The 22658-nt window shown below is 43.1% G+C and overlaps 1 protein-coding gene across 1 annotated transcript; it reads right to left on the bottom strand.

Moving 5' to 3' along the window:
* Positions 1-944: 944 nt before the first annotated feature.
* On the bottom strand, positions 945-14453 carry LOC147958667 (uncharacterized). Its single transcript, XM_087532242.1, has 4 exons — positions 14370-14453; positions 14115-14257; positions 10310-10692; positions 945-1246 (listed from the first exon to the last, which is right to left on the bottom strand). Exons 1-4 carry the CDS (start codon positions 14451-14453, stop codon positions 945-947), a joined length of 912 nt encoding a protein of 303 aa, XP_087388368.1.
* Positions 14454-22658: the final 8205 nt, after the last annotated feature.

Consider the following 22658-nt stretch of genomic DNA (forward strand, 5'->3'; position numbering starts at 1 on the left):
CCCGTAGGGTCTACACACTTAAGGTTCGGTGACGCTAGGGTTGTGAAGATATGTATATGCAGAAACCCGAATGTTGTTCGGAGTCCCGGATGAGATCCCGGACGTCACGAGGAGTTCCAGAATGGTCCGGAGGTAAAGAATTATATATAGGAAGTGCTGTTTCGGGCATCGGGACAAGTTTCGGGGTTATCGGTATTGTACCGGGACCACCGGAAGGGTCCCGGGGGTCCACCGGGTGGGGCCACCTATCCCGGAGGGCCCCATGGGCTGAAATAGGATGGAACCCAGCCCATAGTGTCTGGGGCGCCAGCCCCTATAGGCCCATGCGCCTAGGGTTCCACCATGGAAGAGTCCATGTGGTGGAAGGCACCCCTAGGTGCCTTGGGGGGGAGGGAATCCTCCCCTTGGCCGCCGCCCCCCTAGTAGATCTCATCTACTAGGGCCGGCGCCCCCCCCCTTGGCACCCCTATATATAGTTGAGGAGAGGGGAGGACTTCATACCTGAGCTTTGGCGCCTCCCTCTCTCCCCGTTGCGTCTCTCCCTCGTAGTATAGGCGAAGCCCTGCTACTGTGACGCCCTGCATCCACCACCACGCCGTCGTGCTGCTGGATCTTCATCAACCTCTCCTCCCCCTTGCTGGATCAAGAAGGAGGAGACGTCTCCCGTCCCGTACGTGTGTTGAACGCGGAGGTGCCGTCCGTTCGGCGCTGGTCATCGGTGATTTGGATCACGTCGAGTACGACTACATCATCACCGTTCTTTTGAACGCTTCCGTGCGCCATCTACAAAGGTATGTAGATGCATCCGATGACTCGTTGCTAGATGAACTCCTAGATGATCTTGGTGAAACGAGTAGGAAAATTTTTGTTTTTCTGCAACGTTCCCCAACACAACCATCATTCTCAAAAGGTCAGCAATCCCACTAATCTCATATTCATCTTCTTCAGTTCTCTAAGATGGCCTGGATCCCCTTGATCTTCTCCTTGAGCTTCTCCTCTCCCTTCATGAGCTCAGCAATATGAAGCTCTAGATGCCCCTTCTCTTCACTATGCTTTTCCTTTCCCTTAAGCAGATCAACAACCTGAAACTTCAACTCTAGCTTATCTTGGGTGAGCTTCTCCTCAGACTTTGTGAGCTCTGCATTCTTCAACTCCAAGTTCATCTTAGCTTCACTAAGAAATTGCTTGTCTGTCATATTGTTCAACTTCAAGTTATGGATGACTGTTGCTTGAGCTCTTGTCAGGTGTTGGGGAACGTAGTGATTTCAAAAAAATTCCTACGCACACGCAAGATCATGGTGATGCATAGCAACGAGAGAGGAGAGTGTTGTCTACGTACCCTCATAGACCAAAAGCGTAAGCATTAGCACAACGCGGTTGATGTAGTCGTACGTCTTCACGGCCCGACCGATCAAGAACCGAAACTACGACACCTCCGAGTTCTAGCACACGTTCGGCTCGATGACGATCCCCGGACTCCGATCCAGCAGAATGTCGGGGAAGAGTTCCGTCAACACGACGGCGTGGTGACGATCTTGATGTTCTACCGTCGCAGGGCTTCGCCTAAGCACCGCTACAATATTATCGAGGATTATGGTGGAAGGGGGCACCGCACATGGCTAAGATATCAATGATCAATTGTTGTGTCTTTGGGGTGCCCCTGCACCCGTATATAAAGGAGCAAGGGAGGAGGAGGCCGGCCCTAGGAGGGGGCGCGCCAAGTGTGGAGTCCTACTAGGACTCCCTAGTTCTAGTAGGATTCCACCTCCCATATGGAATAGAAAAAGAGGAAGGGAAAAGGAGAAGGAAGGAAGGGGGCGCCCCCCTTCCCTAGTCCAATTCGGACCAGACCAAGGGGAGGGGTGCGGCCACCCTTGAGGCCCTTTTCCTTCTTTCCCGTATGGCCCAATAAGGTCCAATACGTATTCCCGTAACTCTCCGGTACTCCGAAAAATACCCGAATCACTTAGAACCTTTCCGATGTCCGAATATAGTCGTCCAATATATCGATCTTTACGTCTCGACCATTTCGAGACTCCTCGTCATGTCCCCGACCTCATCCGGGACTCCGAACTCCTTCGGTACATCAAAAATCATAAACTCATAATATAACTGTCATCGAAACCTTAAGCGTGCGGACCCTACGGGTTCGAGAATAATGTAGACATGACCGAGACACGTCTCCGGTCAATAACCAATAGTGGAACCTGGATGCTCATATTGGCTCCCACATATTCTACGAAGATCTTTATCGGTCAGACCGCATAACAACATACGTTGTTCCCTTTGTCATCGATATGTTACTTGCCCGAGATTCGATCGTCGGTATCTCAATACCTAGTTCAATCTCATTACCGGCAAGTCTCTTTACCCGTTTCGTAATACATCATCCTGCAACTAACTCATTAGTTGCAATGCTTGCAAGGCTTAAGTGATGTGCATTACCGGGAGGGCCCAGAGATACCTCTCCGACAATCGGAGTGACAAATCCTAATCTCAAAATACGCCAACCCAACAAGTACCTTCGGAGACACCTGTAGAGCACCTTTATAATCACCCAGTTACGTTGTGACGTTTGGTGGCACACAAAGTGTTCCTCCGGTAAACGGGAGTTGCATAATCTCATAGTCATAGGAACATGTATAAGTCATGAAGAAAGCAATAGCAACAAACTAAACGATCAAGTGTTATGCTAACAGAATGGGTCAAGTCAATCACATCATTCTCCTAATGATGTGATCCCGTTAATCAAATGACAACTCATGTCTATGGTTAGGAAACATAACCATCTTTGATCAACGAGCTAGTCAAGTAGAGGCATACTAGTGACACTCTGTTTGTCTATGTATTCACACATGTATTATGTTTCCGGTTAATACAATTCTAGCATGAATAATAAACATTTATCATGATATAAGGAAATAAATAATAACTTTATTATTGCCTCTAGGGCATATTTCCTTCAGTCTCCCACTTGCACTAGAGTCAATAATCTAGTTCACATCGCCATGTGATTTAACATCAATAGTTCACATCACCATGTGATTAACACCCATAGTTCACATCAACATGTGACCAACACCCAAAGGGTTTACTAGAGTCAATAATCTAGTTCACATCGCTATGTGATTAACACCCAAAGAGTACTGAGGTGTGATCATGTTTTGCTTGTGAGAGAAGTTTAGTCAATAGGTTTGCCACATTCATATCCGTGAGTATTTTGCAAATTTCTATGTCAACAATGCTCTGCATGGAGCTACTCTAGCTAATTGCTCCCACTTTCAATATGTATCCAGATTGAGACTTGGAGTCATCTGGATCAGTGTCAAAACTTGCATCGACGTAACCCTTTACGACGAACCTTTTGTCACCTCCATAATCGAGAAACATATCCTTATTCCACTAAGGATAATTTTGACCAATGTCCAGTGATCTACTCCTAGATCACTATTGTACTCCTTTGCCGAACTCAGGGCAGGGTATACAATAGGTCTGGTACACAGCATGACATACATTATAGAACCTATGGCTGAGGCATAGGGAATGACTTTCATTCTCTCTCTATCTTCTGCCGTGGTCGGGTTTTGAGTCTTACTCAACTTCACACCTTGTAACACAGGCAAGAACTCCTTTTTGACTGTTCCATTTTGAACTACTTCAAAATCTTGTCAAGGTATGTACTCATTAAAAAAACTTATCAAGCGTATTGATCTATCTCTATAGATCTTGATGATCAATATGTAAGCAGCTTCACCGAGGTCTTTCTTTGAAAAAAATCCTTTCGAACATTCCTTTATGCTTTGCAGAATAATTCTACATTATCTCCAATCAACAATATGTCTTTCACATATACTTATCAGAAATGTTGTAGTGCTCCCACTCACTTTCTTGTAAATACAGACTTCACCGCAAGTATGTATTAAATTATATGCTTTGATCAACTTATCAAAGAGTATATTCCAACTCCGAGATGCTTGCACCAGTCCATAGATGGATCACTGGAGCTCGCATATTTTTTTAGTACCTTTAGGATTGACAAAACCTTCTGGTTGCATCATATACAACTCTTCTTTAATAAATCCATTAAGGAATGCAGTTTTGTTTATCCATTTGCCAGATTTCATAAAATGCGGCAATTGCTAACATGATTCGGACAGACTTAAGCATAGATACGAATGAGAAACTCTCATCGTAGTCAACACCTTGAACTTGTCGAAAAACTTTTTTTGCGACAATTCTAGCTTTGTAGATAGTAACACTACTATCAGCGTCCGTCTTCCTCTTGAAGATCCATTTAATCTCAATGGCTCGCCAATCATTGGGCAAGTCAATCAAAGTCCATACTTTGTTCTCATACATGGATCTCATCTCAGATTTCATGGCCTCAAGCCATTTCGCGGAATCTGGGCTCATCACCGCTTCCTCATAGTTTGCAGGCTCGTCATGGTCAAGTAACATGACCTCCAGAACAGGATTACCGTACCACTCTGGTGCGGATCTCACTCTGGTTTACCTACGAGGTTCGGTAGTAACTTGATCTAAAGTTACATGATCATCATCATTAGCTTCCTCACTAATCGGTGTAGTAGTCACAGGAACAGATTTTTGTGATGAACTACTTTCCAATAAGGGAGCAGGTACAGTTACCTCATCAAGTTCTACTTTCCTCCCACTCACTTCTTTCGAGAGAAACTCCTTTTCTAGAAAGGATCCATTCAAAGCAACGAATATATTGCCTTCGGATCTGTGATAGAAGGTGTACCCAACATTTTCTTTTGGGTATCCTATGAAGACGCACTTCTCCGATTTGGGTTAGAGCTTATCAGGTTGAAACTTTTTCACATAAGCATTGCAACCTCAAACTTTAAGAAACGACAACTTAGGTTTCTTGCCAAACCATAGTTCATACGGTGTCGTCTCAACGGATTTAGATGGTGCCCTATTTAACATGAATGCAGCTGTCTCTAATGCATAACCCCAAAACGATAGTGGTAGATCGGTAAGAGGCATCATTAATCGCACCATATCTAATAAAGTACGGTTATGACGTTCAGACACACCATTATGCTGTGGTGTTCCAGGTGGCGTGAGTAGTGAAACTATTTCGCATTGTTTTTAACTGAAGGCCAAACTCGTAACTCGAATACTTTACTTCTGCGATCATATCGTAGAAACTTTTATTTTTGTTATGATGATTCTCCACTTCACTCTGAAATTCTTTGAACTTTTCAAATGTTTCAGACTTGTGTTTCATCAAGTAGATATACTCATATCTGCTCAAATCATCTGTGAAGATCAGAAAATAATGATACCTGCCACGAGCCTCAATATTCATCGGACCACATACATCAGTATGTATGATTTCCAACAAATCCGTTGCTCGCTCCATTGTTCCGGAGAACGGAGTCTTAGTCATCTTGCCCATGAGGCATGGTTCGCAAGCATCAACTGATTCATAATCAAGTGATTCCAAAAGCCCATCAGCATGGATTTTCTTCATGCGCTTGTGTTTCATCAAGTAGATATACTCATATCTGCTCAAATCATCTGTGAAGATCAGAAAATAATGATACCTACCACGAGCCTCAATATTCATCGGACCACATACATCAGTATGTATGATTTCCAACAAATCCGTTGCTCGCTCCATTGTTCCGGAGAACGGAGTCTTAGTCATCTTGCCCATGAGGCATGGTTCGCAAGCATCAACTGATTCATAATCAAGTGATTCCAAAAGCCCATCAGCATGGATTTTCTTCATGCGCTTGTGTTTCATCAAGTAGATATACTCATATCTGCTCAAATCATCTGTGAAGATCAGAAAATAATGATACCTGCCACGAGCCTCAATATTCATCGGACCACATACATCAGTATGTATGATTTCCAACAAATCCGTTGCTCGCTCCATTGTTCCGGAGAACGGAGTCTTAGTCATCTTGCCCATGAGGCATGGTTCGCAAGCATCAACTGATTCATAATCAAGTGATTCCAAAAGCCCATCAGCATGGATTTTCTTCATGCGCTTTACACCAATATGACATAAACGGCAGTGCCACAAATACATTGCACCATCATTATTAATTTTGCATCTTTTGGTTTCAATATTATGAATATGTGTATCACTACGATCGAGATCCAATGAACCATTTTCATTGGGTGTGTAACCATATAAGGTTTTATTCATGTAAACAAAACAACAATTTATTCTCTTACTTAAATGAATAACCGTATTGCAATAAACATGATCAAATCATATTCATGCTCAACGCAAACACCAAATAACACTTATTTAGGTTCAACACTAATCCCAAAAGTATAGGGAGTGTGCGATGATGATCATATCAATCTTGGAACCACTTCCAACACACATCGTCACTTCACCCTTAACTAGTCTATGTTCATTCTGCAACTCCCGTTTCGAGTTACTACTCTTAGCAACTGAACCAACATCAAATACCGAGGGGTTGCTACGAACACTAGTAAAATACACATCAATAATCTGTATATCAAATATACCTTTGTTCACTTTGCCATCCTTTTTATCCGCCAAATACTTGGGGCAGTTCCGCTTCTAGTGACCAGTCCCTTTGCAGTAGAAGCACTTAGTCTCAGGCTTCGGACCAGACTTGGGCTTCTTCACTTGAGCAGCAACTTGCTTGCCGTTCTTCTTGAAGTTCCCCTTCTTCCCTTTGCCCTTTTCTTGAAACTAGTGGTCTTGTCTACCATCAACACTTGATATTTTTCTTGATTTCTACCTTCGTCGATTTCAGCATTACGAAGAGCTTGGGAATCGTTTCCGTTATCCCTTGCATATCATAGTTCATCACGAAGTTCTACTAACTTGGTGATGGTGACTAGAGAATTCTGTCAATCACTATTTTATCTGGAAGATTAACTCCCACTTGATTCAAGCGATTGTAGTACCCAGACAATCTGAGCACATGCTCGCTGCTTGAGCTATTCTCCTCCATCTTTTAGCTATAGAACTTGTTGGAGACTTCATATCTCTCAACTCGGGTATTTGCTTGAAATATTAACTTCAACTCCTGGAACATCTCATATGGTCCATGACGTTCAAAACGTCTTTGAAGTCCCGATTCTAAGCCGTTTAAGCATGGTGCACTAAACTATCAAGTAGTCATCATATTGAGCTAGCCAAATGTTCATAACATCTGCATCTGCTCCTGCAATAGGTTTGTCACCTAGCGGTGCATCAAAGACATAATTCTTCTGTGCAGCAATGAGGATAAACCTCAGATCACGGATCCAATCCGCATCATTGCTACTAACATCTTTCAACTTAGTTTTCTCTAGGAACATATAAAAAATAAAACAGGGGAGCTAAACGCGAACTATTGATCTACAACATAGATATGCTAATACTACCAGGACTAAGTTCATGATAAATTAAAGTTCAATTAATCATATTACTTAAGAACTCCCACTTCGATAGACATCCCTCTAATCCTCTAAGTGATCATGTGATCCAAATCAACTAAACCATGTCCGATCATCACGTGAGATTGAGTAGTTTCAATGGTGAACATCACTATGTTGATCATATCTACTATATGATTCACGCTCGACCTTTCGGTCCCCGTGTTCCGAGGCCATATCTGTTATATGCTAGGCTCGTCAAGTTTAACCTGAGTATTCCGCGTCTGCAACTGTTTTGCACCCGTTGTATTTGAACGTAGAGCCTATCACACCCGATCATCACGTGGTGTCTCAGCACGAAGAACTTTCGCAACGGTGCATACTCAGTGAGAACACTTATACTTTGATAATTTAGTGAGGGATCATTTTATAATGCTACCATCAATAAAAGCAAGATAAGATGCATAAAAGATAAACATCACATGCAATCAATATAAGTGATATGATATGGCCATCATCATCTTGTACTTGTGATCTCCATCTTCGAAGTACCGTCATGATCACCATCGTCACCAGCGTGACACCTTGATCTTCATCGTAGCATCGTTGTCGTCTCGCCAATCTTATGCTTCCACGACTATCGCTACCGCTTAGTGATAAAGTAAAGCATTACAACGCGATTGCATTGCATACAATAAAGCGACAACCATATGGCTCCTTCCAGTTGCCGATAACTCGGTTACAAAACATGATCATCTCATACAATAAAATTTAGCATCATGTCTTGACAATATCACATCACAACATGCCCTGCAAAAACAAGTTAGACGTCCTCTACTTTGTTGTTGCAAGTTTTATGTGGCTGCTATGGGCTTAGCAAGAACCGTTCTTACCTACGCATCAAAACTGCAACGATAGTTTGTCAAGTTGGTGCTGTTTTAACCTTCGCAAGGACTGGGCGTAGCCACACTCGGTTCAACTAAAACTGGAGAAACTGACACCCGCCAGCCATCTGTGTGCAAAGCACGTCGGTAGAACCAGTCTCGCGTCAGCATACGCGTAATGTCGGTCCGGGCCGCTTCATCCAACAATACCGCCGAACCAAAGTATGACATGCTGGTAAGCAGTATGACTTATATCGCTCACAACTCACTTGTGTTCTACTCGTGCATAACATCAACGCATAAAACCTGGCTCGGATGCCACTGTTGGGGAACATAGTAATTTCAAAAAAATTCCTACGCACACGCAAGATCATGGTGATGCACAGCAACGAGAGAGGAGAGTGTTGTCTACGTACCCTCGTAGACCGAAAGCGGAAGCGTTAGCACAACGCGGTTGATGTAGTCGTACGTCTTCACGGCCCGACCGATCAAGCACCGAAACTACGACACCTCCGAGTTCTAGCACACGTTCAGCTCGATGACAATCCCCAGACTCCGATCCAGCAGAATGTCGGGGAAGAGTTCCGTCAGCACGACGGCGTGGTGACGATCTTGATGTTCTACCGTCGCAGGGCTTCGCCTAAGCACCGCTACAATATTATCGAGGATTATGGTGGAAGGGGGCACCGCACACGGCTAAGAGATCAATGATCAATTGTTGTGTCTTTGGGGTGCCCCCTGCACCCGTATATAAAGGAGCAAGGGAGGAGGAGGCCGGCCCTAGGAGGGGGCGCACCAAGTGTGGAGTCCTACTAGGACTCCCTAGTCCTAGTAGGATTGCACCTCCCATATGGAATAGGAAAAGAGGAAGGGAAAAGGAGAAGGAAGGAAGGGGGCGCCCCCCTTCCCTAGTCCAATTCGGACTAGACCAAGGGGAGGGGTGCGGCCACCCTTGAGGCCCTTTTCCTTCTTTCCCGTATGGCCCAATAAGGCCCAATACGTATTCTCGTAACTCTCCGGTACTCCGAAAAATACCCGAATCACTCGGAACCTTTCTGATGTCCGAATATAGTCGTCCAATATATCGATTTTTACGTCTCGACCATTTCGAGACTCCTCGTCATGTCCCCGATCTCATCCGGGACTCCGAACTCCTTCGGTACATCAAAACTCATAAACTCATAATATAACTGTCATCGAAACCTTAAGCGTGCGGACCCTACGGGTTCGAGAACAATGTAGACATTACTGAGACACGTCTCCGGTCAATAACCAATAGCGGAACTGGATGCTCATATTGGCTCCCACATATTCTACGAAGATCTTTATCGGTCAGACCGCATAACAACATATGTTGTTCCCTTTGTCATCGATATGTTACTTGCCCGAGATTCGATCGTCGGTATCTCAATACCTAGTTCAATCTCGTTACCGCAAGTCTCTTTACTCGTTCCGTAATACATCATCCTGCAACTAACTCATTAGTTGCAATGCTTGAAAGGCTTAAGTGATGTGCATTACCGAGAGGGCCCAGAGATACCTCTCCGACAATCGGAGTGACAAATCCTAATCTCGAAATACGCCAACCCAACAAGTACCTTCGGAGACACCTGTAGAGCACCTTTATAATCACCCAGTTACGGTGTGATGTTTGGTGGCACACAAAGTGTTCCTTCGATAAACGGGAGTTGCATAATCTCATAGTCATAGGAACATGTATAAGTCATGAAGAAAGCAATAGCAACATACTAAACGATCAAGTGCTATGCTAACGGAATGGGTCAAGTCAATCACATCAGTCTCCTAATGATGTGATCCCGTTAATCAAATGACAACTCATGTCTATGGTTAGGAAACATAACCATCTTTGATCAACGAGCTAGTCAAGTAGAGGCATACTAGTGACACTCTGTTTGTCTATGTATTCACACATGTATTATGTTTCCGGTTAATACAATTGTAGCATGAATAATAAACATTTATCATGATATAAGGAAATAAATAATAACTTTATTATTGCCTCTAGGGCATATTTCCTTCAAGGTTCACCAGCGGGTCATACTTCTGATTAAGCTTCTGGGTCTCTGCACCTTTCTTTGCCATCTTTGCCTTCATATCAACCAGCAGTTCACTTTGGCATTGATGCTGATATGTAATGTTAGACTGCAGATATCTGAAATCCACAACCCTCTCCTCCTGGAAGCTCATAAGCTCATGCACATCTTGGACTAACTTGTCGTAGTTGGCCTCCAGCTTGTTCTTCTCTTCTGTCAGATGGTGAATAGTTAAAGCACTTTCAAGATTATCATTCACCCTAGCACTCTTGCTATCTTCAACCATTGCCCATAGCTTCAACAATGCATTCTGCATTGTTGGGGGGCGCTGGTGATCAACCCATTCAACAAACCCACAATTTTGCCCTTCATGCAAAAAGAGCAAAAAGAGAAAGAAAAAGGCAAGTGAGTTCATACCATAGGTAAATAAAGAAGAAGAGAAATAGCACTGCAAATTAACTGTTTTTCCTTTCTACAGTGGTAATAACAAATGCACCACTTATTCTAAACCATAATTTACTTTTAAGCATAGTTTGGGAACACTACCCTAGCTACACTGGTAATTGTACCTACCCACAAAATAACAGCATGTGCATCCCTAAATTACAACACCACTGAAAGAACATGCGGTGCCCCCATGTTTGGTTTTGGTAATTGATGACAATCTCTATGGACTAATGGTTTCCTTGAGTTATATTTGAAGGTTTTGTCCATAGGCTTTTCTTGGAGTACATGTGTTGGTTTCAAGGAGAGTTTGTGTCGACCAAGGTGCTATTCAAGGAATTATCCAAAGATTGGTCATTTCAGAGTTGAGCTTACTGCAAGCATGTCTTGAAGAAGAATATTGTGTGATCATTCATGTTTACCTTCAAGACATCATCCAAACGAAGAGAGTTGGAAAGATTCAAGGTTGATCAAGACTAAGTCAAGAGTGAATCAAGTTGATCAACTCACAAAGAGTAGAAGATGTACCGAGAGGGATCAAGTGATCCCATGGTATGGTAAGCATCGTCCATTGCACTTTGTGTACTAACCCATGGTCTATGTGAGAGTCTATGTGGGGTTAGGTACGTGTCCATGGGCTTGCGTCAAGAGGATGATATCATACAACCCATGGGAAGGATGACATCAAGTGGTGATCGTCATCAAGATTGCCGTGTGCAATTTCAAGTGGAGAATCACAAAGAGATCAAGTGCTTGAAGCTTGCCATCCATTGTGGTGTCAATGGACTTGTGAAGATGTGCCGAAGAGTGACTCACCCATAGTGGAGTATGGGGGAGCAATCATCTAGTCTTCATCGACCCAACGCGATCAAGAAAGGTGGTCCATCTTGAGGAGGACAAGATCGTCATCATCTAACTCAAGTGGATCATGTGCAAGGCAAAGGTTTGCCCTTGATAGGTTTTCTATTTTACCGGTCTCATGGTGGTAGTTGGGAGACCGGGTTATAGGATCGATAGCCGTACTATCAAGGGGGGCTCTCAAGTGAGTAGCTTGATCGTATCGTTCGTCGAGAGCTCAAACTATTGCATCCTTGCATCATGTTTCTTGGTTCTTGTTTGGTTCTCTTTTTGAGTCTTAGAGCTTATGGTCATCTTGATGACAAGCTTGAGTTCATCGAAAACGGAGTTCGCATGCGTCTTCTATGATGTTTTCGGTGTTGTAGGTTTTACCGGTCTTATCTGAGGAAGGGTCCTCACCATTTTCTTATGGGCCTTTTCTCATTTGCTTCTTATTGATATTTCTTTGAAGATTGTGTTAGCCCTTGTCGCTAGCTTTCCAACAAACTTGGTTTCATTGAATCCGGAGTCCGTTTGCAAAAGTTGTGGCAGTTTTGGTGTTCTGAAAAGGCTGCAGCGGTACTACCGCGAATTGGAGCGGATGTAATTTTTTTACTACCGCTCCAGAGCAGTACTACCGCGGCTCCTACAGCAGTAGTACTGCTCCGGACCAAAAACTCGTCCCAAGTCTTGGGTGGTAGGCCCGAATGTATTTTTTAGTACCGCTCGCAAGCAGTAGTACCGCTACCATTTGCGGTAGTACCGTGAGGTCGAGCGGTAGTACCGCTCCGGCGGTTCTTCTGGCCTTTTGCCTCCTTGCTGTTGTTTTTCAAAGGGGTACTTCCGCCCTAGCGGTAGTACCGCTCTTGGAGCGGTAGTACCACTCTGTGCGGGCTGTGAGCATAACGGTTGGATTTTTCCCCACCTATAAAAGGGGGTCTTCTTCCCCAATGAACCTAATCCTTTTAGCTCATGTTTTCCCCCATTGTTGACCTTTTTCGAGCTTGCTAACTCTCAATCCCTCCAATGATTCTTGCTAGTTCTTGAGGGAAAAGAGAGAGGAGATCTAGATCCACGTTTCCACCAATCACTTTCTCCTCTATGTGAGGGAACCCCTTGGATCTAGATCTTGGAGTTCTTCGTGTTCTCTTCTTCGTTCTTCCTCTCATTTTCCTTCCTAACATTTGTTGCTTCGGTGGGATTTGGGAGAGAAGGACTTGGGCACTCCGTGTGCCCTTGCCATTGCATTTGGTGCATCGGTTTGAGTTCTCCATGGTGATACGTGGAAGTTATAAGTTGAGAAGCTTATTACTCTTGGGTGCTTGGTACCCTTGAGCTTGTTCCTCTTGGGTGCTTGTGCGCCCTAGACGGTTGAGGTCACCTTGGAGCCATATTCCATTGTGGTGAAGTTTCGTGGTGTCGTTGGGGAGTTAATCCCAACCTTTGTGGTGTTCGGAGCTCAATCATTGTGGTGTAAAGCTCCGGGCAAGCGTCGGGGTCTTCAATTAGGTTGTGGAGATCGCCCCGAGCAATTTGACGGGTTCCGGTGACCGCTCCCAAGGGTTGACAAAGTGTACGGGTTCGGTAACCGCCCCCAAGGGTTGCCATTTGTACGGGTTCGGTGACCGCCCTCAATGGTCCCTTAGTGGAATCACGGCATCTTGCATTGTGCGAGGGCGTGAGGAGATTACGGTGGCCCTAGTGGCTTCTTGGAGAGCATTGTGCCTCCACACCGCTTCAAACGGAGATTAGCATCCGCAAGGGTGTGAACTTCGGGATACATCGTCGTCTCCGTGTGCCTCGGTTATCTCTTACCCGAGCTCTTTACTTATGCACTTTACTTTGTGATAGCCATATTGTTTCTTATCATATATCTTGCTATCACCTAGTAGTCTATCTTGCTTAGCATAAGTTGTTGGTGCACATAGGTGAGCCTAGTTGTTGTAGGTTTTGTGCTTGACAAATTAACCGCTAGGTTTATTCCGCATTTGTTCAAGCCTAAACCGTAATTATTTTAAAACGCCTATTCACCCCACTCTAGGCGACATCCACGATCTTTCAACCACTCAGCTACAGATTTGAACTACATTTTGGTAATCAGCTACAAAACAAGAGCAAGCTCAAACTGCAAAATTGTTGAACTGCCAAAGCATATGCACTACATACTATCCATTCCCTAAATATTTGTAGCATATAGCTACATAATAGCAAGTGCATCCCAACATAAAAGTAGTAGTTCACTGAATATTTAACATGAGAACAAGAATAATGCCACTGCAAAATAACAGTAGCACTATCATTAAACTACATAATCTACTGGAGTTGCAACAGTGAATAATTAGCCCTAACAAAATGACAGTAAAGACGCCACTGCCAACCTAAATATGCCCTAATAATCAGCCCTAACAACTATGCCCTTGTACTGATGTTCAATATGCCACTGTCAAACCAACAATAATATGACACTATCAACTTAAATATAATATCCCACTATCAGCCTACAATTCATACCAGCTCTGCACATGCTAAGAACCTTCTGCATGTGTCTGTTCCTTCAAAGGCGACAAGCCTCTCAGATGCCTTGTCGTGCTTCTCACATGGGGACATCAGATCCAGCTCAAGCCCCTGGTAATCGGGATCTTCAAGGCTAAAAGGGACCTGGAGAAGCTCATACAAACAAAATGCCCAAATCAAAACCCAGTGAAATCAACCAAATCAAAAAGCCCCAATTCTGAAACCCTAACCCTAAACCTAGCTTAAGGAAACTCACCTGATTAAGCCCGTTGGTGGATGAGGTCGAGTGCATGTACGGCAGGCTGCACATGTCCTCACTGCTTTTGTCTTCGAAAACCATGGCGGCGGCGGTCCGGTCCGGCACTACTTGTTGCGGGTGGCGAGGAGCGAGGAGGGACGCATGAGTGAGGAGGAAGCGAGTAGGGCACGGGCCGGTCCGGTTCGAGCCGGACCGCACCTAGTGAGCGAGCGGGCGGGTGTCGATTCGCCAGCATGGCAGCTGACATGAGGGCTCGGGCGGTCAGTTCCAGCGTCAAGACGTACAAATACGAAGTTTAGCCTGATTTGCAACGGTTTGCCCGAAACTTGGTACTGACACGTAAAAATTATTAATCTTGGTACCAATTCGCCACCGCCACCCCAAATGTGGTACTATCGTGTAATTTTCTCGCTGACACAAGGAGAGAAACTTAGGACGGAAACATGAATTTACTACTCCTTTCCCATAAACTCATTTTCCTTTCCTTCTTTCTTTCCCCGAAAGAGGCTGCTGGATATTTGTGTAAAGGGCTATATCCATTTAGCCCCAGAATCGCTACACATCTGAGAAATTAAGACCTCCAAAGATTAAAAAAAACTATGTGATTTGTTAAAAAAAATGACCTTGACTAAAAACAACTTGACAAAACGTCGTTGGGAGGGTAGCGAAAGGTGTTGTTTCTGCGATCCCGATGGATCGGTTCAACACCTATTCCTAGACTGCCCACTAGTCAGACTACTTTGGCACACAGCGCATGTGGCCTTCATTGTCGGTTCGGCAAATAACATAGACACTCTATTTGGGACTTGGCTAAATGAGGTAGAGCCTAAACTAGCAGTGCATATTCGAGTCGGAGTTACTTTGGGCAATGTGGAACTGTTGAAATGTTGTTATGTTTAATAGACAAAAAATTACAATTTTTTGTTGGTCGTATACAGAGCAACTTCATGGATCCGTAAATGGGGTAGAGCCTAAATTAGATGCTTAGAGATACAATAGCATTTCTTTAGGCATATATTTATGGACATTGCTCCAGAGCTGCGCTAATGTATTGCAAATGAAGAACCCTGGTTTTGCTGTCCTTGTATATGGCTCCGTGCTGGCCGGTGACTTGGTTAGGTCTTCAGGCCGGCAACGGTTACTGGGTTGCGGGTGGCGCGTCGGCAGCTGGGCAGATCTTGGCTTGGTCTTCCGGCCACACTGGGATACGTCTTTACGGCGCGGCTTCGCATGGATTCAGTTAGCTGCAGGATAGGAGTGACAATACTGCCGATGAAAATGACGCCGACTTTGGTCATGGTGGACAATGACGACGTCTTTGGCATCGTCGTTGTAGTCTACCTCACGTCGTTCGGGGTGTAAAGTTGAAGTTGGAGTCACCAAAATTTGGAGAGTCGGTTTCGCCTGACGTACGAATACTCTACGAATAGTTTTTAAAACTGCATGTTGTAAACGACCAAGAGCCAATCGAAATTGATCTTGGTAGGATTTATTTCTTCAAATTACGCGGACAATTTTTTACATTGCGTTAACATATTTTTTAAATGACACAAATGTATTCTTGAAACGTGGGAACATTTTCTAAATGTCATGAACTTCTTTTTAATGCTACCAATATTTTTAGAATGTCAGAATGTCATGAACATTTTTATATGTGCGATGCATTTATAAATTTAGTAAATTAATTACTGAAATATATTATAAACAAAAAGAAAAATCAACCAATGAATTTAGCGACGGGTCCTATTTAGTCGGCTCACTAGAGGTTGCGTTGAGGTGAGTGCATGTTCTGTCTCGAGACAAAGTGGAAATCAGGGGGCAATCAGCCATGGGCCGTGGAATTTAGTCCATATGTTTGGTCTATAGGCTTTCTACCGTAAGATTAACTTCATTTGCTAGAGCATAATTATTATTAAAAAAAGCACATAAATGTGCGGCCTCAATGTTAGGCACCGCCGGTCAACCATTTATTATTTGCAGATGACAGCCTGCTGTTTTTCAAGACGAATGGTATGGGTGCTTTGGAGATGCACCAATTGTTGGATATATATTGTAATGCTATTGGTCAGCGAATCAATTATGATAAGTCTTCAATTTTCTTCAGTAAGGGAGTTCCGGATTCGGTAAGAGCTGAAATTAAAGGACTCCTAAATGTGCCTAATGAAACTCTCAATGAAAAATATTTGGGCATGCCATCTGATATTGGGACATCAAAGAATGGGGCCTTTAAATATTTGAAGGACAGATCGTGGAGCAAGATACAGGGTTGGATAGAGAGAACAATGTCATCTGTTGGGAAGGAAGTTCTAATTAAAGCAGTAGCTCAGGCAGTACCAGTTTTTTCAATGTCTTGCTTTAAATTGCCTAGAGGGCTCTGCGAGCATCTCAGTATGTTAATTCGAAAGTTTTGGTGGGGCAGCAAGGATGGCCTAGTAAACCACATTGGGTCTCGTGGAAGGAAATGACAAAACCTAAAGGTATGGGTGGTTTGGGTTTTAAAGATTTTGAACTGTTCGATTTGGCTATGTTAGCGAGGCAAGCATGGCGCATGTTGCAAGAGCCAGATTCATTGAGTGTCCGCATGTTAAGGAGCATTTATCATCCAAACTCATCAATTCTGCATGCTACCCTTGGAAATCATCCTAGCCAGATATGGAGAGCCATCATTGAAGGAAGAGATGTCCTAAAACAGGGTTTGATCAGACGGATAGGCAATGGATCAACAACTAATATATGGGAAGATAACTGGATACCTCGTGATGAGATGTTGAGATCATACGGGAGTAGGTTCACAACCCCCCCCCCCCCCCCGGTGCTGGTGTCTGAGTTAATAGATGCTACCTCTGCTGCGTGGAACATACAGAGGTTGCATGAGGTGTTTATGCCAATGGATATTCCGGCTATCATGGGCAAATCCCCTTGTGCACAAGGAATTTGGAGGACTATTGGAGTTGGCATTTTGACAGGAGTGGAGTCTTCACAGTTAGATCAGCATATAGAATGTTTGTGGCAACTAAAATGAGAAGGGATGCATGGCTAGAGGGATCGAACGGATCCTCATGTACAAACGCGGAGGAGAAGTCTCGGAAGATGCTTTGGACAATACAAGTACTAGGCAAGATTCGAATGTTTTTGTGGAGGTTGTCTAAGCACTCAGTTCCAACGGAAGATGTAAGAGCTCATGGCCACATGACGAATTCTAAAGCTTGCAGACTATGTGGTGGACCAGATTCTTGGAGGCATTCATTTTTGGAGTGTACTGTCGCTCGGTGTACGTGAGCGCTGGTGGATGATGACATCGCTCAGCACCTAACTACAACGACGGAGCCACATGCTGTTGATCTTGATAACCCACAATCAAAGAATCAACGTTATGATAAGAAAGACTTTGTCGCTAGGAAACATGGTAAAGAAAGAGAGCCTTGGGTTCAGAAACCCATGCCTTTTCCTCCCAAACCATCCAAGAAAAAGGATGATGAGGATTTTGAGCGCTTTGCTGAAATGATTAGACCTATCTTTTTGCGTATGCGATTAATTGATATGCTCAAAACCAATCCTTATGCTAAGTACATGAAAGATATTATTACAAATAAAAGAAAGATACCGGAAGCTGAAATTTCCATCATGCTTGCTAATTATACTTTTAAGGGTGTAATACCAAAGAAATTTGGAGATCCAGGAGTACCCACTATACCATGCTCCATTAAAAGAAACTATGTTAAAACTGTTTTATGTGATCTTGGAGCCGGTGTTAGTGTTATGCCTCTCTCTTTATATCATAGACTTGATTTGAATAAGTTGACACCTACTAAAATATCTTTGCAAATGGCTGATAAATCAACTGCTATACCTGTCGGTATTTGTGAGGATGTGCCTGTTGTAGTTGCAAGCGTTACTATTTTAACGGACTTTGTTATTCTTGATATTCCCGAGGACGATAGTATGTCTATTATTCTTGGAAGACCCTTTTTGAATACTGTAGGGGCTGTTATTGATTGCACTAAAGGCAATGTCACTTTTCATGTTAATGGTAATGAGCATACGGTACACTTTTCGAGAAAACAACCTTAAGTTCATAGTATCAACTCTATTGGAAAAATTCCATCAATTATATTTGGAGCTTTTGAATTTCCTCTTCCTACTGTCAAGACAAAATAAGATTTTCTTATTATTGGGTATGTGCATATCCCCGTTGAGGTAACATAGTGTTATTCGAAATTTTCCGGTTCCATGTTATTCGAAATGAGTTCGTTAACAAGACTTGATCAACCTTGTTAATGGATTCCTTTTGATGATCATGAGATGGATGAAACTAGAAGGCACAACCTTCTGTACCCCACTTTTACTTTCTGTTATTTATATTAAATAAAATAAAAATAAATATTTTTCTGTCTGTTATCTGATTATCCGTGCAATATAAAAATACCCCGCAAATAAAAGTTCTCCAAATGCCCTGAAATTTAAATATGATTTTTTTAGAATATTTGAGAATATTTGGCACAAAGAACACAGCAGGGGGGTCAACCACCTGCCCACGAGGGTGGAGGGCGCGCCCTACCCCCTGGGCACGCCCCCTGCCTCGTGGGCCCACGGTGGTCCTCCTTCACTTATCCTTTCACCCATGCACTCCTTCCTCCCCCAAACACAAATATCCAGCTTAAGCACGCGTTCTAGCTCATTTTGCTGCCATTTTCGATCTCCTTGCTCAAAGCACCTCTCACAAAACTGCTTGGGGAGATTGTTTCTTGGTATGTGACTCCTCCATTGGTTCAATTAGTTTTTGTTCTAGTGTTTTATTCATTACAAATTTTTGCTACTTAGGTGACCCTGTTCTTGAGCTTGCATGTCAAATTTATATGGTTCCAAGTAGTTTTGATGCATGATATAGGCCCTAGGCACTTGTAGGAGTAGTTGCTATCAATATTATTGAGTTTGGTTTAACTTTATTTTGAAGTTACTAAAAAAATTCAGAATTTTTCAGAGGAAGAAATATGCTTAGGAAAATGTTTCAAGGTGGTTCTTCAAGGAAGCAAGGACCCAGACTTGCAATGCGTGATGCTGATGACGAGCCACCAAGAGACGTTCCAGTGCGTTCTTGTGAATGGCCTTCTGAGAACTTTATGGATCGAGCGGGAATTAAGGAAGAATTCAACGCATATTTGCGTAACGCTGATCTTGTGAGCTTCAAGGAAGAAAAAGTGCTGCCTCGTGTTTATCTATATTATAAAAGTATGGTGGCACATGATTTTATTGTTAAGAATAGGGAAGGAGAGCTTAAATATCAATTGTTCTTTAACAAACATCATCCTGAGACTATTACCCTGCCTGCTCCTTATTTGTTTGATTTATCTATAGGCACGTACCTTGTTCCGTTGAAGGCTATTCACGCCTACCGGAACCCTGCACCAGCCGTGGAGCCAGAGCCGGAACCACAAGTTGATCCTCCACGACAGTCTAATTATCAGTGGGATCCGGAGATGATTGTCAGCCAGTGGCAAGCGGAGTCTTCCTCTTCTTCCTCTCAGTACGACCCCAATACTATTATGGATATCCGCCAGGCCAGCCGTGGCCATAGACCAACTTAGGCCAAAAGCCTAAGCTTTGGGGAGTACGTATTTCCCACCGACATTACATTTATGTTCACACATTCATTGCTAGATGTCGGTGCTCATACTTTTTCATTGTATCATCCATGCTAGTTTATTTTTCTTTTCATGCTTTCTTCTTGTGTGTTTAATAAACCTTAAGAAAAACCAAAAAAAATAGTTGTAACTTTTAGTTAGTTTAATTTCCATGCTTGTAGTAGTAATTAAAAAGAAAACCCAAAAAGATTTCCTGTTCTTCTTTTGCTTGTTGGGAGCTTTCCCGTGTAAATAGTTTTATTTCTTTTGTTTTCTTTGGGGGCCGATAGGAGAAGACCATAATTAAATTGTTGAAGTGGCTCTTATATGCATAAATGTCGATATGACGAAAGAGCCCATATTGCCTTGTCTTCTCCTGTTTATTGAATGCTTACAGATTCCAGCTTAGTCCAATGCACGTGCACTATTATTATTATTCACATCGTTCGGTCGTGCAAGTGAAAGGCAATAATGATGATTATATGATGGACTGACTGAGATGAGAAAAGCCGGTATGAACTCAACCTCTTTTCTTTTTGTAAATATGATTAGTTCATCGTTCTTGATTCAGCCTATTATGAATAAACATATTTGCAATGACAATTAGAGATCATAGTTTCTTGTGCCATGCTTGATTAGCTATGAGTTATAATGGTTTACCTTGCATGCCAACATCCTATTAAAATGGTTATGATGTGGTATGATAGGGTGGTATCCTCCTCCGAATGATTTAAGTGACTTGACTTGGCACATGTTCATGCATGTAGTTGAAACAAAATCAACATAGCCTTCACGATATTTATGTTCATGGTGGATTATATTCTACTCATGCTTGCATTTGGTGTTGATTAATTTTAATGCATGTTCATGACTGTTGTCGCTCTCTAGCTGGTCGCTTCCCAGTCTTTTGCTAGCCTTCACCTGTACTAAGCGGGAATACTGCTTGTGCATCCAATCCCTTAAACCCAAAAGTTATTCCACATGAGTCCACTATACCCACCTATATACGGTATCTACCTGCCGTTTCAAGTAAATTTGTATGTGCCAAACTCTAAACCTTCAAATAAATATCATGTTTTGTATGCTCGAATAGATCATGTATCAACTAGGGATGTCTGTATCTTCCATGTTAGGCGGGTTATTCTCAAGAGGAGTGGACTCCGCTCCTCACTCACGAGATAAATGGCTAGTCACCGGGATGCCCGGTCCCATGCTTTATGCAAACTAAATCAAAATAATTGCAAACAAAACTCCCCCTGGGACTCTTGTTAGTTGGAGGCACTCGTTTCGAGCAAGTCATGGATTGATGCTTGTTGGTGGAAGGGGGAGTATAAACTTTACCATTCTGTTTGGGAACTGCCTATAATTTGTGTAGCATGGAAGATATCGCCATCTCTTGGTTGTTATGTTGACAATGAAAGTATACCGCTCAAAATATTATTCACCTCTATTTCAAAACCAAGCTCTGGCACCTCTACAAATCCCCGCTTCCCTCTGCGAAGAGCCTATCTATTTACTTTTATGCTGAGTCATCATCCTCTTATTAAAAGGCACCAGTTGGAGAGCACCGTTGTCATTTGCATTCATTACTGTTAGTTTACATTGAGTATGACTTGCCTGGATCTATTTTACCATGAATTACAATGTCTAGTCAGTCCTTGGTCTTTAAAGGTGCTCTGCATTTATGTTTTGCGATCTTAGAAAGGGCTAGCGAGATACCACCTTGTTATATCATATTATGATTGTTTTGAGAAAGTGTTGTCATCCGAGATTTATTATTATGGCTCGCTAGTTGATTATGCTATTGATATGAGTAAACTTGAGACCTATGCGTTATTGTGAATGTGGTTAGTTATAATCTTTGCTGAAAACTTGAATGCTGGCTTTACATATTTACAACAATAAGAGCAAACAGAGTTTGTAAAAAATTTTCTTTATCACTTTCAGTTTGTCAACTGAATTGCTTGAGGACAAGCAAAGGTTTAAGCTTGAGGGAGTTGATATGTCTCCAACGTATCTACTTTTCCAAACACTTTTGCCCTTATTTTGGACTCTAACTTGCATGATTTAAATGGAACTAACCCGGACTGACATTATTTTCAGCAGAATTACCATGGTGTTATTTATGTTCAGGAGCAAACGTTCTCGGAATGACCTAAAACTTCACGGAGCCACTTTTCAGAAAATAAGAAAAATACCTGCAAAAGATGAAGGCCAGGGGGCCCACCGTCTCTCCACAAGGGTGGGGGCGCGCCTGCCCCCTAGGGCACGCCCCCTACCTCGTGGGCCCCCTGTTGACTCTCCGACGCCAACTCCAACTCCATATATTGAATTTCAGGGAGAGAAAAATCAGAGAGAAAAAATCATCACGTTTTACGATACGGAGCTGCCGCCAAGCCCTAAAACCTCTCGGAAGGGCTGATCTGGAGTCCGTTCGGGGCTCCGGAGAGGAGAATCCGTCGCCATCGTCATCATCAACCATCCTCCATCACCAATTTCATGATGCTCACCGCCGTGCGTGAGTAATTCCATCGTAGGCTTGCTGAACGGTGATGGGTTGGATGGGATCTATCATGTAATCGAGTTAGTTTTGTTAGGGTTTGATCCCTAGTATCCACTATGTTCTGAGATTGATGTTGCTATGACTTTGCTATGCTTAATGCTT

Source organism: Triticum urartu, chromosome 7A (assembly GCF_056163025.1).
Source record: "Triticum urartu cultivar PI428250 chromosome 7A, HENAU_Tu73, whole genome shotgun sequence".
NCBI lineage: Eukaryota > Viridiplantae > Streptophyta > Magnoliopsida > Poales > Poaceae > Triticum > Triticum urartu.